At 44.5% G+C, this 16,079-nt stretch overlaps 1 protein-coding gene across 5 annotated transcripts in view; it reads right to left on the bottom strand.

Annotated features, from left to right (window-relative positions):
* LOC115382769 (rap guanine nucleotide exchange factor 1-like) overlaps window positions 1–15,383 on the bottom strand; it is a 47,917-nt gene extending 32,534 nt beyond the window's left edge. For all 5 annotated transcript variants that reach the window (XM_030084646.1, XM_030084648.1, XM_030084643.1 and 2 more), the window contains exon 1: window positions 15,104–15,383. In XM_030084646.1, coding sequence (XP_029940506.1) covers window positions 15,104–15,131 — 28 coding nt within the window. In that variant the 5' untranslated portion in view covers window positions 15,132–15,383. The remainder of the gene's footprint in view (window positions 1–15,103) is intronic.
* Between the last annotated feature and the right edge of the window lie 696 nt (window positions 15,384–16,079).

Below are 16,079 nucleotides of genomic sequence, written 5' to 3'. Positions count from 1 at the left end.
CAGAGACACCTGCACTTCTGGGACCCACAGGCCAGCAGCAGGACTTCAACCAACAAACTTATGAGCCAAAATCTGTATAAATTGCTCATAGGTGTGGAAACATGAGGTTTTGTGTGTGTGTGTCTCTGTGATGGACCTGTTCAGGGTGTACCTTGACGTCACGCATGACTCACGACCTTGACTCAGCTCGAGCACCCTACGGGAAACCTTGACAAAATGTGTAATATCAGACCGGCCAGCCACCCATGCAAGGGCTGAGGAAAAGAAACCAGCAGGTTGTCTTCTTCACACTCCACAAAGAGGCTCGTCTTTTCAGGAGGTGGCTTCATTGTCACGGCATTAATTAAAAGCGAGCGACTCCATTATCTGCTCTTGTTCAAACTATTATATATGGAGCGCTAAACCTATTTGATTCCACGCAGGGTGCATTTCCGACCCAGAGGTTGTGTGACCGACACAGAACTCATGTAGGTCATTTAGCTCTGAAGTCAGTGTTAGAAAAGGGTGGGACCATTAAGCCTTGTGTATTGTGTGGTGGCATAAACATTTACAAGTCTTTGGCCTCGATGCCAGCTCTGTTCAGCTATGAGGCCAACAAAACTCCCATCTTCCAAACTTTTCTCTACACACAGTCAACGCCATCTTTTCTCTCCATCTGTGTTTTTTCTCTGCAGTCCTCTGTGGCTTCCCACCACTGCTGCTGTTTTAAGTGAAGCTTCATCTTTACCGTTAACTGAATACAGTTTACCCACACGTTTCCCCTTTACGAGGTGAAGTGCGATGATGGTAAACACCACACTGTCCACATTCGCACATCACTGCAGATCTGTGAAAACAAGAGTGTTATCCAATTTGCCCCTGGTGGTTCGTTTACCAAAATTAACTCACACCCGTAGGGCGAGCTTTATTTGCAATTTTCCACGTCAATTACTCCACTCCATTGCTTTTAATGGCATGTGTAGTTGCGAGTAAGTTAAAAGGAATTTGGTATAGTTAGGCTGCTGTATATGTCGATGGATCACATCATGCAGCAATGGCTGTGCGCTGTGACTGATCTGAGGGTGAGCAAACAATTCTCTCTCTGGCAGTATTTACACTAGCAGTCCCTGTAATAAAGGGCCAAATAAACACATTTTTAATGTTTCAAAATCTAACCTTTGTGATTTCCATGTTGCTCCACTTAAGCCAATGGGTCATCAAAACAAATGTCTAACAACATGTTATCTATGGAAAACCTGACAGAACAGCTCATCTCATGACTCATATTGGTCCCCTGGATCGTGCTCTGCTCTGCGAATGACTAAAAACCACTATTTTCCTTTTTGTTTTCAGCGAATAACCTGTAATTTGTGATTTATAAAACGTAAAACTGTAAAACTGAGCCCAAACCTTGGTGAAGAATCTCGGACTATACAAACAGTAAGGGGAAAAAAAAAGACATTTTGTACATAAAATTCCAACTTTTACACTCGGTTTAATCAGTGTTCAAAATGAAAGTGCCTTAGTGATGGTAGTAGCAGTAGTAGTAGTAGTAGGATAGTCACTATGTGGGTCAACGTGCCGTAGTGGGCACTGGACCAGCTGAAGGAACCAGATAATGGGAGCATTTGGCACAGCAGCTCATTGGGGGTGTGCTAAAAGCTACGGAGCTAGCCCGGAGGCTGCGCTGACTCGACTGTCCTATACACAACAGTTACACACGTACCAACAATACGCGGATTATTCACACAAGAATCCGCGTCCACAGACAGAAACAAATGAGCAAACAAAGAGTCTCTCTAAACTATTCAACCACGAGCAAAAGGTTGTGGGGGGGGGACGCCTCGGGGCCCGGTTCTCGACATCATCGACGGCAAACGCAACATAATATATGGCATTAGAGCTGGAAGCTTTTGATGCTCTATTTGTAAAATAAAATAAAAAAACCCAAACTTCCCAACTACACTTGGGCCCAATAACAAAGGAGATGCATAAACAACGAAGTGAGATACAAAAGGAACATAGTTGAGCTTCAACCACAATATATAACCAAGAAGCCAAAGAAGATAAATCAAAGTTGAAAGCCTGTACGAGTGCCACTGCAGAAAAGGGAAAAATCTCCTACATTTCCCAAAGCAGTGACGGCTTGCATTTTAGATTTAAGTGAGCCTGTAGCTACCACTCAGTAATAACTGGAGTTGATCAGCACAGGGCATAGCCCCATGAAGTAATCTGTTATTCAAGAGACAAATTAGTAAGAAACATGCTGCCATGAGATAATATCTCTTACGACAGCAGTGGTTACATTTCTCCTCTCAGATCATTCCTTTTGCTAGTCGATTTACCATTAAATTTTAACAATTCAGAGAACTCAATAGCAGTTTGTCACATTTTTCCAATCAAACTAAATTTTTTTTTTGCTAAGGCTAACTCTAGCAAAAGGTCGCCTTTGTGTTATGGATTATCAACCACCTTATCTTTCAGAGTTTTCAAGCAAATGTTGACCAGAAAGGGTTAAGATATATGTTTTTCCCCTGGTACAGATCTAAATGACTCATTTCGAATACACAGATAATAACAGGAAAATTTCCCACTCGAGATGTTTATCATGTTAGACTGAGGTGATAAGAGCAGAAGTGTCTTGTTATGACTCATGATTAAAATCTGTACAGATCTTTTAAATAATAACTACAAGCATGTTAAAAGATTGAGTGTTGTTTAATGATTTGGAGCTGCAGCTCTTAACTAAAGGTAGAATGACATTAAATGTTTGTCATTGGCTAAGTATTTATTTTCCAGTGGTGTATAAAAGGGAAAAGTTGCCGCTGCATGAGGACCTTATTTCTTCTTATTTTTTTTTTTTTTTTTTTAACACCTTCTAAGAAGTGTTCCAGAATAATTCAGAGTGTTGCTTGCCGGCGCTTTTGGCAATTTTTGAAGAAGTGTTCAAGGACAGTTCATGGAGACGGTCAACTGCGCTTCACAAAAAGCTTGCAGCCCAGTTTACAACTGATGCAAGTTGTTAGTTGTTGTTCTAGTACTGGTAGAGAATTAGAAATCTAATGTTTAAAATGTCTTGTGGTGCTAAAGAGCTATTTTTAGGATCACATCAATAAGTGTGAAGAATGAAAATTCAGGAGCACTAAACATTGAGAGAATTCCACTGGAGGGCATGGCAAGCTTATATGATGTAAAGCGTTGCAAGCGGGAAATCGCACAGCGCACGCCATCCTGGGTACCCCTCCTGTTCCTTCCCCACTGACGCCGAAGTCACTGGTACGATTTCCTGTCCCATGGCTCCCTCACCGAGGGCCGCTCCCCCTTCACAGTTCAGACCAAACCCAACTGCGTTCTTCTGCAGCTCGCCCCCTTAAATCCGGCCTACACAGCGACACACACACACACACACACACACAAGACAAAGAAGCACAATGCGCTACACAACAAGGAGACACTCAAAGTAGTCCGATCCTTCAGGTGACCTCAGGGATGCGGCGTTTTCCCTGCATTTTTTAGCATTCCATTTAAAGCTCGCTTCCTGAACCGAAGCTTCGTGCTGGAAGAGAGCAGACTGACAGGCAGGCAGGTTCACCTTGGGTAAAACCAATAGACTCAAGAACCACAAAGTGCTATAAATACCTGGCTTGTCAGTATCTCTAACATCAAGCAGCACCAGAACGGAGACGCTGCGACAGTTAAAAAAAAAGAAAAAAGACAAGAAAAAAAAAAGAAAAAGAAAAAGCAGAAACTCTGATCTGCCGAGATGAATTCACGGATTCTCACTGAGCGGCAGCTGTTTGGCAAGAGAGCAGGAGGCAAACAGGCACTATAAAGCACTTGAGATAGGAGACAGATCCTACACACAGACAAACAGCCACAAGAGAACCAATCACTTCACTGCCGAGTACAAGACGGAGGCAGATACAGACAGACAGAGGAGCACAGGCAACAGTAAATGGCCTCAAGCAGTGAGGAGTGGTACCACTCTCCACGTGGAAGAGCGCTCCACAAAGCTCATCTTGTCTGAGCGGCAGGCTACTTGTCGCCCCTCTTGACACGGCACAAACACTTTATTGGGCAAGACTGACAGACAGATGGCGCATATTTCAGTGCATCTCTCAGTGGAGACGCACACCGGCGAAGCAAACTCTCTGACTTTGGTCATTTTCACAGCTGGCTAAAAATAGACCCTGATAAGAGATGTGTCCGTCGCGCAGAAGAGACTCGCCCTCGCACACGGCCACTTATAATTAGGTGATGACTGCTTAAGCCGTGTCAGAGATGAATAATCACCCACCCACTGAAGTAACACAAACTCGACTGGACTTCTTCTTTTTTTTCATAGACAAACAGGCACGCACACACAAAAATACACTGACCACGCTCCTGCTCGAGCTCTTTGTCCCTTATTTATTTCCCTATAAATATACCCAAGCGCTTTTCACTGGAACAATTAAACATTTAAACGCAGGATCTGAACGCATTTCCAATTAAAAGATCCTAACTTTATGATCTGATTTTTCTTTAACCCGATCACATAAAACAGATGTGAGATTTTAATGTTCTTCTGAGTAATGACATCGCTCCACATGAAACGGCGTGTTGGAGCAACACATGAAGAAAGAAAAAAAGAAGAAGAAGAAAATAGAGTTGGGAGGTTAAATGAAAACAGGAAGACGACCGCAACAACTTTATTGCTTGGGATTAGCCAAAAAAAACAGTCTCTAAAAGAATAACTAGTCAAACCATTGAAACTTCTGATATAACGAATTCAAAAATAAACTGGGTGAAGAACAACCAGCTGATGTCCTAATAGTTTTTTAGCAAAGGTAATCACATTCATACCGGTTAGCTTTAAGCTAATGTTTTAGGACTGAGAATATTCCAGAATATGCCACAATGCTAACTACCAGCAGCAGCAGCACCGGTACAGCCCCGTCACGCACATCGTGAGAGTGAAACTCCAGGTGAAGTCCCTGAAAGTGTGTGTGTGTGTGTGTGTGTGTGGTGTCATTTAGCCCATTGTGTGCAGAGGAGTCTTTGACTCAAACGGGGACGCAAATGAACGCAAACAAATTAATTTCTGCATTTCGGGACTGCAGATGTCTGGTGTTGGCTCTGAATGCAGAATATTGAAAACATCCGACGCTTGAAATCAGGAGCAACCAGCCTTTCTGCACCTTCTCAATTCCTCTTAAACATGATCAAAAAATCATTTGGTGCAAAACTTGACCTGTATAATTAGTTCTTCAACCACATAAGTATAGGCAAGCAACATATAATAAAGGACAAAATAAACAGCACATAGTGAATTGTAAGTCTCTTCTCATCAATATTCCAAGAACTTGAATTGTGTTTAATTCTTATTGCAAAGCAAATAAAACAAAAACAAAAAAACTGTCTGCTACACCCTGTTTTGAGATTCTTGCCCTCCATCTAGCTGAAAGTGAAGAACATGAGCTGCTGTTGGACAACTCTCACGCAGTAATTTGTGGTCCTTGAACAAACAATAAAAAGTTTGCAGCTTTTTATAAAACTGTTGATATAAGCTAGAAATGTAACAACAGAAGGTTAACCTTGTCTTGGCATAATAGGCCTTCCTTTAAAAGATACAGCAAAAAAAGGTAAAGAAAAACAATACAAAAAAGGGTCCCTTGAAGGCAAAGTTTACCGATTATAGCAAATAAATGAATGTACAGCGGCTAAGCATTTTACAACTAATGAGCTTTATGGTTTATTGCTAGTTTAAAAGCATATTTACCCATTCAGGCTGTTTGAAAGAGAATATCCTTGAGGAAATGGGTCAGTGAAGACTGACAATCAAACAAAGCCTCCACTCAACCCAGAAGGCTACAGGCTCGGGGAATCACTAAGTAAACACAGAGTGTGTCTGCAATAAAGTATGTCAACTGCGGTTAGAGTGAGTTACAAAAAAAAAAAAAAAAAAGAGGAAAGATTTGTGATTATTTATGCGACCAAACACTCACACATGCACACACCCACATCTGCCTTGACAACAAGGCTGGCTTGTCTGCGAGCGAATGGCGACTTCTCGCTGCCCGTTCCTGATTTAGGGACGGGCGTCGGAAACTGGCAGCCACTGCGGGACATCCCCTTCATTGTATGCCAGCGCCCCGACCCGGCCATGCCACCCCGGGGTCTCCACGATCCGATACACTCGTCGCCAGCGCACAGCCACAAACACGGCATGACATTTAGCTACTTCCAATGCACATGTACTTTCTTCGACACTTTATTCTTGCATGCAGTTGTATAACTCGCAGCAGATGCATCGGCGCATGGACAGTTAATACAACTCTGTTAAATCTATAAAAGATGAAGTGTTTCTGAATGTGAATTGACATAGAAGCAGTGAAACGGACCACGGATTATTCATTGGCGTTTATTTGAAACATGTTAACTGCAAAGTGTCTTTCTTCTGGAACAGGATAAAAGAAAACATCCATAGCAGTCTTATGCTATCAGATTTAGGCTTCAAGTCGGGAAGTCCGCTTCAAGGAAGTGTGTGTGATAAATAAATAATGTAGAAAGCCTAATTAGGCAACGCAGCTGCAATTTACAACCAATGCAATTGAATACCTTGCATATTTTCAGTTACTGGGCAGTGAAAACCTAAAATACTGTGAGGGGATCCGACAGCATCGGCAGTGACCAACTGTGTTCAAGAGAAAAGTAACGATGCTATCAGTGCATTTCCAGTTCATCTGTGGCTGAAAAAAAACCCCAAAAAACATCTCATCTGGACATCTGTCTGAAACACATTACTCATTTTATCCGTCTGTATCGTGGGACATCACAGCCATGGAGGCTGGGCAGGTCGGTGCAGACTAGACACACACACACACACACACACACACACAGACTCTGACTGCCTGTTGGGTTGAAATGCACAGATTTATTAGGCCCAGCACACCACAGACTGTGTGTTTTGAAAACAGGGTATTATAGCACCCGGCGCTGTGTAATTACACAATGATGGACTCAACTACCTTAATTATGGAGCCGTTCTCTATGTGCTGCAGGCTCACCAGGGTGGATCTGTTCACACAGCTTAGCGGGAGAAGCACAAGCTCATAGCACACATTAATAAATCAAGCTGTGTTAACCCAACGTGTGGATCAACAAACACACTCGACTGCCATGGTGAAGCAAGGCAGGACAGCTTGGATTCACGCTGCAGCGATTACAGAGTGCAACCAATACCATATTTCACATTGTGCAACGGGATTAAGGCCACAGGATGTAGGTACATTAAATGATCCTCACCTCACGAGGCACGGTTAGAGAGGCGATATATTCTGCTCTGTCTACACATTTTGGATTTGATCAGTCAAAGCAGCAGGCCGTGGCTCTGTCGAGCAGCCTCCTTGGGCCGGGTCCGCCCAAAGGCAGCAAGCAGGGCAAAATGAGCACCTTCTATAAAGCCACACGACACAAAAAGCACAGTGAGGAATGTCCCCTGCATTTCATTCTGCCAGCAAGCCTATTTTACATGAAAGCTCCAAAACTGGCAGCAGCAGCCTTAAACAAAGCAGCACACGTCGCCATAAAGAACAATGAAAATACGCATTCGCCCAACAAAAAAATGAAAAAATACTGTTGAATAAATGCATTCGAAGAAAACTTCCATAAGCAGTTACTCCAGAAACGGTGCAAGTGAAATAGAACCATGTGCTACAAAGGATTTTTTAGTAGTCTTCATTTACATTTCAATCTGTGTGTTTACTGAAGCAAAAGTAGAGAACAGCAAAACTATAAGCAGTTTTATCAGCGTTCTGCTCCTTGTTTATGCAACAGCAACAAAAATACATTCCAGCTTCAAAACAAAAGATCAAGTGCAGCATTGATCTCACTGCCAATATGTAGAGAGAAAATAAAACAGAGACATCGAGTGTGGATATATTTAGATGTCTTTACCTGTATCCTCATCTAGATCCCCCTGTAGAGAGGAGTCTGTGTCCTCCGAGGAGGCCTGACTCCTCCAGCTGATATTCCCCATCCAGGAGCAATTAGTTCTCCCAGCGTCTAATCCAGGTGATTGCTGTGGTTACGCTCGTGGTCCGCGCTGCCTTTTAGTCAGGCTGGCATTTTTAACAGCTATCACTCGATAGCACTGCTGAGCATTAGTCATAAACTACACGGTCCTCATGACCATTCTCACTTGACTCACGTTAGACGCCGCTTGAAAGGAAAGATCCACAAATAGCGCTGACGGAAGTCAGGAGGAATTAAAAAGCAGTGTTCCTTTTCCAAATTGGGGCAATTGTTTATTTAAAAATGTTCTTGTAAAAGGGCGAGAATCGCATACTCCCGGGTAGGCCAGCTCGGCGAAGCACGCTGACATCAGTGATCCTGGAGAAGGTCCAACCCACAGGTAACGAGAGCGAGCGTGCGCTCCACATTCATTAGAGGGAGAGCGGACCACCTGCAGGAATAAATGACCTGCTCTGTGGCATGTAGGCCAACACGCAGCAGTGCGTTCAAGTGAAGCATGGTCTCAGGACCCCTCACAGGAACAACGTCTCAGGCGCACGGACGGAAGCAGTTGTACTGAATTACATATAAGATCTCGGAGAACAATCTGAATGAACGCCTTTAGATCCGTGGAAGATTGTTGAGGATGCCGAGGGCAGAACGGCTTCGAAAACATTCATATTACAAAGACCCGATAACCTTCTGAGACACTGCTCTCCACTTCCCATCGATTGCTTCCGTCCAATCGTTATCCATCGCGTAATCCATCCAATTGTCTACCTGACTCTCTGCATGTGCAGAAAGTCTTCCTCTCAGTTCTCCACCCCGCTTCTTTATCTCTCTGAACTCTTTTCCCTCCTTCTTTTTCGTTTTCCCATGCACAGCTCTCTCACACACACACACGAAAAATCTAATTACAACACAGCTAAACCTATACGGGAACAGCAAGCCTCTCATTCTGTGGTGGAGGGAGGGTGAAACGCTTGCTGCCATGAAACCTCAAAATTGCAGCATGTCAAACCGAGGCTCGTAGTGCAACAGTGGGATCACTCATCAGCAGTGTGGGTAGACCCAATTGTCTCGGGAACCCTTTTGTAATCGGGAATACTTTAGCTTTTCCTCAGAGTTTTTGGTGACTAAAGCAAAGGGCTTGATATTTCTGGGCATCACACGGGGAGCCTTTTCTGCCTGGAGGTATGCAGTAGCCACTCAGCAAACACAAAGCCACTGAAATGACTTACACTTGGGCGTTAATTCTTGGAATGTTTGAGAGTAAACACTTTGCATTAGAGCTAAACCCTTTGCAAAGAGCAAACACACGGATGCACACTGCCACGCTATGCAAACGGGCTGGGAGCGGAGCGTCTAAAATAAGGAGCTGATGGATCAGTTCCGCTGTGGCCGGCTACGAGCATGAACCATCCAGTCAGAGGAGAGTCCACGTGCTAATTATAAAACACTCTGCTGCTCCCACGCCTTTGTTGCCAACGCAGGCAAGTCTGTTGTGTCACAATCCCTGTATGCAAAGGGGGTGCAGGGAAAGACTGACTTTACAACTATAAATACATTAAAAAAGCGGAATCGAAACACAAGAAAGTAATAAGACACATGCATGATATCAATTAAGGCCAGTTTCTAAAAGTTACTTTTGTGCTCCACGATGTATGACAAAGAGAGATCACAATCAGACCAACAATCTGCCTATTATCAGACCAACAATCTGCCTATTATCGTAAACCTCTTCTTACATCAAATGCATGGAGTTCAAGAGTCTGTTGTATTTGATATGCAACTCAATGGCTAAAGGATGAGCGCCAATGGTTCAGAAGGAGTGCAACAGAGTGAGAATCTAATTATGCTGCTTCTTTTTCTTTCCACTGAATATAAATTGTGCAGAATATAAAAAAAAAAAAGATTCTGAAATGAATCATGACATAAAGAGCAGTAACGAGTTTCAAAAGAAAGAAAGTGACATGGATTCATTTAGCAAGGTGAACTTCAATGTAAATTGGCTTTACTTAAATATTTCAATGAAACTATCCTTTTTCTGGTTACTACACACAATATTACAACCTGTATTTAGTGCAAAACATTTATTAATTCATTGCTAGTTGGCAGGTTACACGCAAAAACAGATAACCACATACAATCTTATTCACAAGTTCCTGGACTGTGACGGCCTGGAGAAAATCAAAGCAGAGGGAAAACATGCAAACCCCAAACAAAAAAGGCCATTTAGTCCAGAGATGAACTGAAGATTTTCTTGCTGACTACATTTCAGGTTGGGTGCTGTAAAAAATTTCCCCAAACATATACGAAGTGCTGAAATTCATAATGCTTTGAGCAGCTCCTGAACAAACTAACAGTAACAGTACTGATGATTGGCAAAAAAGGAAAATCTGAAACAATAAATTAAGGTTTACAAATGACTCAACTATTAAACCACCAAGTCAAAAGGAGAATATGTACATGGTGTCGGCCATTCTGGAGTGACCAAAGACAAATTATAATGAAAAATGTTTTCGTGCAGAAGGAAGTTCAACAATTGACTAAATAAATCTTCTGACTTCAACTCGAAATGAAGAGAAACACCCAAAGAACTTATAACGAGCTCCATGGCGATGCAGACAGAGCAAACCAGACACCCATTACAGGCCGACTCCAAAACATCCCCAGGTTTAAGCCTTGATATCCTTTTCATTTTACAGCACCCTGACAGCCTTGTTTGTCAGAGTCAGTGCAAACAAAAACAACACAGTACATCATGTGCGAAGCGGCAAATGAAAAAACACACTCCTGAAAAACTTCGGCAGTCTCCTCCACCCTATTCCTTTTCTCTGAGGAAAACACGAAGACGCATGTTGGGCTGGAGGCTGCTGAAAGCTTTTGGGAAACACCAGCAGCAGACAGTGAATCTGTTTATGGGGAACAGTTCAGGCTGCCTGAGTGATGAAGTCATGTGGGTGCGTATGCAGAGAAGGGGGTTCAGTGTTGAAAGAGAAACAATAACCCGCTCGCTCTGTTCCCTACAAGGCAGCATCCTCGCTCAACTCCACACTGCAGGTTGAGAAGTCGTCTCTCGAGAGGCAACACTGTCTGTGAGCGTCTGGACCCCCCCCAACCAGAGAGCAGGAGTCGGTGACAGGGGGACGCTGCATCCATGGTGAGCAGCTTCGTGAAGACGCCGGGCATAAGTCTCCCGCTGGAGCTCGGTGTCGGTGTGTGCACTGATAGGCCTGCTCAGACTGTGCGCTATGGTAACCATTTATTCAGAATCAGGACACAACTTAATCAACCTCGACCCATGACTCTGCCTATGTGCCTTCCTCGTAAAGACACCAACATATCTATTTATCTGGCGAGTCTCCGCATCGAAACAGGCTCCCTTTCCTCCACCATTTCTTTAAGTTCTTCCACACCTTCACTCTCTGGGGGAGAGGGCTTACGACACCGAAGCTGCTTTGACAGTTTTTCAGCGCTGCCACAAATCCCTGGCCCTGCCTCTGCCCGTTTCCATTAAGCTGCCTGCCAGTGTTTCGTGTCCTGTGGGACTAATTTGAGATCGATGGGTACATGACAACAGGCCGACAAGTGACCCAGTAAACACCACAGGAAGCCTGGTGAATCAGGTCCACACCAGAGGATGGATACATGGGAGAGCTGATGGATGAGATGATAATCAACCACCATGAGACACAACTTGGTTACTAGACATCTTCTTAGTTTCATTAGCTGTCGGGATGAAATTTGTTGAACAGTTCAGACTGTTTAGCTCTAAAAAGAAGACCCTGGACTTGCCATCCTGACAATGTAGTGAAAAGTGGAAGAAGCTGCAGCTGCCTGCTACTGAGCCAAACAAGAGGAAATCAGCCGATGCCAAAAACAACTAGTTTCACAATGAATGAGATGTAAATAAAGAAACCCCTGCAGGGGTTTTGAAGGTCAGCATTACTGTTAAATGCCTGGAAACACTGAATTATGTGAATTCTCAATCACAAATTACATCCATTCAGCTTCACTATGCCTTTATCATACTAGGGGAGGCTGGAGGCCATCGCAGCTGGCAGCTGTCACAGGCAGGGGACCTCCGTTCAAAGAGCCAATAGGTGTTCGACTATCTATGTGCAATTTGGAGCCACAGCAGCATATTTGCCTTCAATGTAAACTCTGTATTTAATTTAATGTGAAGAAGCAGGTTTATTCCAGCATCTCTGCAAATAAAAATAAATGTATCCTTCAGAGAAAAATGCCCTCCAGGAGCACAGTTTAATGTACAGCTCTACTGGATGGATGAAAGTTCTAGAAAAACAAAAGACCGACTTCATCCTCAAGTGTGTTTACATCAATTAGTCCTCATACCTGCAGCGGCTTTTGTGTTTTGTAGATCTTCATATCTACCCAGACATTTGCGCAGCCCTTTTTTCTTTGTCCCTGGAGCTTTCAGAAGGAGTCAAGACGCACATCTTTTAAATAGAAAGCTCCCTGTGAGAGAAATCTCTCCACCTCTTTCTGCTGCATAAAACTTCTGCAATTTCTCGCTTTAAATCTCGAGGCTCATTGCACTGACAGGATCTTTTACTTTGGTCTGTGTTGGCAAAAACAGAATAATTATGAGTGAAGCTTAGTGGACTTTTGTGCACAATTATCTGTCTGCTATGAGGAAGGTGCAGGTATGGAATGATCACTCTTGGACGTCTGCTGATCCCTGGAGTTTGTGTTGTAGTCAGACATATATCAACTGAATAAAAAGCTCCATCTGAGTGGAGTAATCCCTCTCCTCTCTCTGCCGCTGAAAACCCCCTTTAATTTCTTATTTTACAACAACTTCCTCAAACTCCTACATTGCACAGATATGATCTTTTACTTTGGTATGTGCTGCCAACGCTGACTTGTTCTTGTGCACGGCTGCCGAGGCTGGTCGTGTGGGTGGGAGTGGGTGAGCGAGCTGTCTGTGCTTGTGTCGCAGTCAGTGTTGAGTTGTTTTGTTTGGAGGTGCCTTTTGTTTTTATGCAAATAAGAACGGCTCAAAATTAAAAGGTTACCCTTGAGATGGACTCGCGACATGTCATGGGCGTGCGCCGCCTTTTGCTTTAAGGCAGATGAAATCAGCTCTGGCCCCCCGTGACACTAAGTGGATAAAGCTGGGATTGCAGATGGATTGATGGATTTAAAAGAGATATCCTTCAATGAACTCAAATTCACGTAATGGCTTAGCGATTGCTGAAGCAAAGTCATACTGAGGGTCGACCAGCAGTCTGAAAGCTGGCTCCACGAGGCTCTTTAGCCTCTTTGCGGTGATTTAGTGAAACTTTCACAAAATTCCATGTGAATAAACTGTTGCAGATTCAAAGGGAATCTTTAAATATATTGTCGAGAGAAATTTGATTCACCGAACCAGCTATCTATCTTCGACACTGCTTTAGCCAACTTCGGGTTCTGGAGCTGGATCGGATCCCATCTATCTAAGGGCAAAATCAGGGTTCACTCCACAGGTCATCGCTCCATCACGGGGCCATGATGTGATGGACTAGAGATTAGCGAAGCTGGCATGAGCTCAGAAAGTCACAGGTTTGAATCTCACAGTGAAGAGGTGACCACTGCTGGTCTCTGGGAAGACCCTTAACCCCACCACATTCCTATTTCTGTGGACAAGTATTTTCTATAACAAATACAAAGAATTCTAACAATATAGAATTGTGATCGTCTCAATCGAAAGGTTGCAGGCTCGATTTCTGTCCTGTCAACATCTCGAAGTATCCTGGAGCAAGACACTGACCCCCAAATCCCTACTGATAGATGGATTGAGCACCTTGCATGGAAGGTGTGTGAATGGGTGAATGTGATCAAAACAGCAGAAAAGTGCAAATAATAAGTAAAATCTGTTTCCCATAAAAGAAAATTTGGTGGCTGCTTCCACAGTAGTATTTTGTATCTGCAGTAATGGTGATATAATGTGGGATGTGGACATTTCATGCAGATAAACCTCTGGGTCGTGACCATATGTAGTCATCTGTCTGCAAGACACGAAAGGAATCGGAAACTTTTACGCCTGTTAAAGAGTGAGTGAGGCAGTGGTGGATGACACTCCCTCCCGGCCTCTTACTGCTGCTGTGTGAGTGTGTGTATGTGTGTGCCCATTTACTGCATTCAGCAGCACAGGACGACGGCTGGAGAGAGAGAGAGGGAGAGACAGCTGCCAGTGGAGCGGGATGCAAGTGTAGCTGGCGGGTATAAAGTTTCCCTTCCAAAATGCAGACCCCACCAGCTCCAGCTCCACCAGCGACCACCTCGCTCCCTCTCGCGGTTTGCCGTGCTCTGCGGAGCTCCTACACACCGAAATCAGCAGTGCTATGCAGACACAAGCAAGAAGAGAAAACATACACACACACACAACACGCTGATAGCAACGTAAATAGACACACGGCAACGTTTGGGCGTGTTACAACTCCAGAGCCCTGGAACAGCACAGCTAGTGGCGCTAGCCGCTAACATGTAGCTGCTGCTAGCTACCCTCACAAACCCCGAAAATGTAGCAAACGACTAACGAGGAGGCACAAGGGAGAAAAGGAGGGAGGGAAATACATTTAATAAACGCATTCACGTGGCTGGAGAGGTTGGAGGTAGAGTGTTTTCAAACCAGCAACCCTTTCGGTGTATTTGGAGAGTGAATGGTGAAATACCGGTGGAGTACGGTCCAGACTACAGCACGTTTAAATGGCTTTTTTTTTTCTCCCAGCCTAGCTTCCATCGTCTTAGCTCCACTGTCTGGAGGAGCACTGGCGTCAATCATTTAGCCAAACGGGCCGGTGGAGCAGCCATCTCAGCCGGACACGAGGTCCAAACGGGTCCGGAGCCCGAGCTAAAGCCAGCTAGCTGATGCTTTATTTTAACAATCCACGAGGCCCAATTAAAACCACCCGATTCACACTGGAACAGATCAGAGCAGCGGGATCCACGGTTCAGGGGGAGGAGGGGGGGGGGGGGGGGGAAGGAAGGCAGGAGGGGAGAAACACAGCACCTCCGAACCCGCATTCGATCCATCCGCGTCCCGTGTGAGGAATACCGTTATCCCGCTGAAGCAGAGGTGGAGCGGCGTGGCGGGGGGAGTCCGAGCCCCGGCAGGACTTACCTTGCTTGCTCTCTATTTTTCTCGACATTTTCGTAGCCAGCAGCTGTGATCCCACTCGGCAGTTTCAACAAAACCGTCGCTACAGACGAGCCCTTCGCCGCGCGCCTCCTCCGATTATTCCCTCATTTTCGACGTGCTCTTTGTGTCCATGAGATGATTCCGCCGGGCCGAGGACCATAGATTCACAGGCCACACACATTGGTACGGTCAAAAAAAGAAGTGTTTCAGTCCGTCTCCGGGTATTTTTCACTGGCTCCACACGCATACACACACACACACACACCACACACAACACTCACGTTAATGCCTTGAACCTAGACTGCTGGGGCCTGGTTCGGGGCGACAGCGCCCCCTGGCGGCAGGAATCACGCAGATCGATCTGTCAACAAGAGGATGGGCGTGTTTCAATTTCAATTCAAAAGAGTTGGAAGAAACCAGACTGTGCGACTGTTTGCAGGCTCGCGTCCAAAGGTGCGGCGTTTATGCAGGGACAGCCGCGGAGTCGCTCGCATTTTTGCATGTGAATAACACGTAAGTCTTTTGCATGCATCAATAAAATCAACTTTCTAATAATCAATTGTTAAAAATCATCCGACTTTCCGAGAATCAATGCATGTTTTCATTATGATTGCATACATAAAAAATATTGCACTTTCATTATTGACTATATAGCTGTACAGTGCACACTGACCTCAGAATGAAAAGGTCATTGTTTCCAGTCTGGGCCAGGCCTTTCTTTGTATGGGTTTTCTCTGGTTTCTACCAAGAGTCTAAAAAAACACACATCATTGGTGACACTAAATTGCCCCCAGGTGTGAATGTGAGTGTGTGTTTGCCCTGTGATAGACCTGTGTATCCTGCCCTTGCCCACAGTAAGGTGGAATCGGCTTTAGTGCCCCGTGACCCTGTACAGGATAACACGGTATAGAGGACGGATAGTTCATTGATTATAAAGCTACACAGTACACATTAGCCT

Source organism: Salarias fasciatus (assembly GCF_902148845.1).
Source record: "Salarias fasciatus chromosome 7 unlocalized genomic scaffold, fSalaFa1.1 super_scaffold_4, whole genome shotgun sequence".
Lineage (NCBI taxonomy): Eukaryota > Metazoa > Chordata > Actinopteri > Blenniiformes > Blenniidae > Salarias > Salarias fasciatus.
The sequence above is the reverse complement of the archived record's forward strand: the minus strand, read 5'-3'. Positions and strand labels throughout refer to the sequence as shown.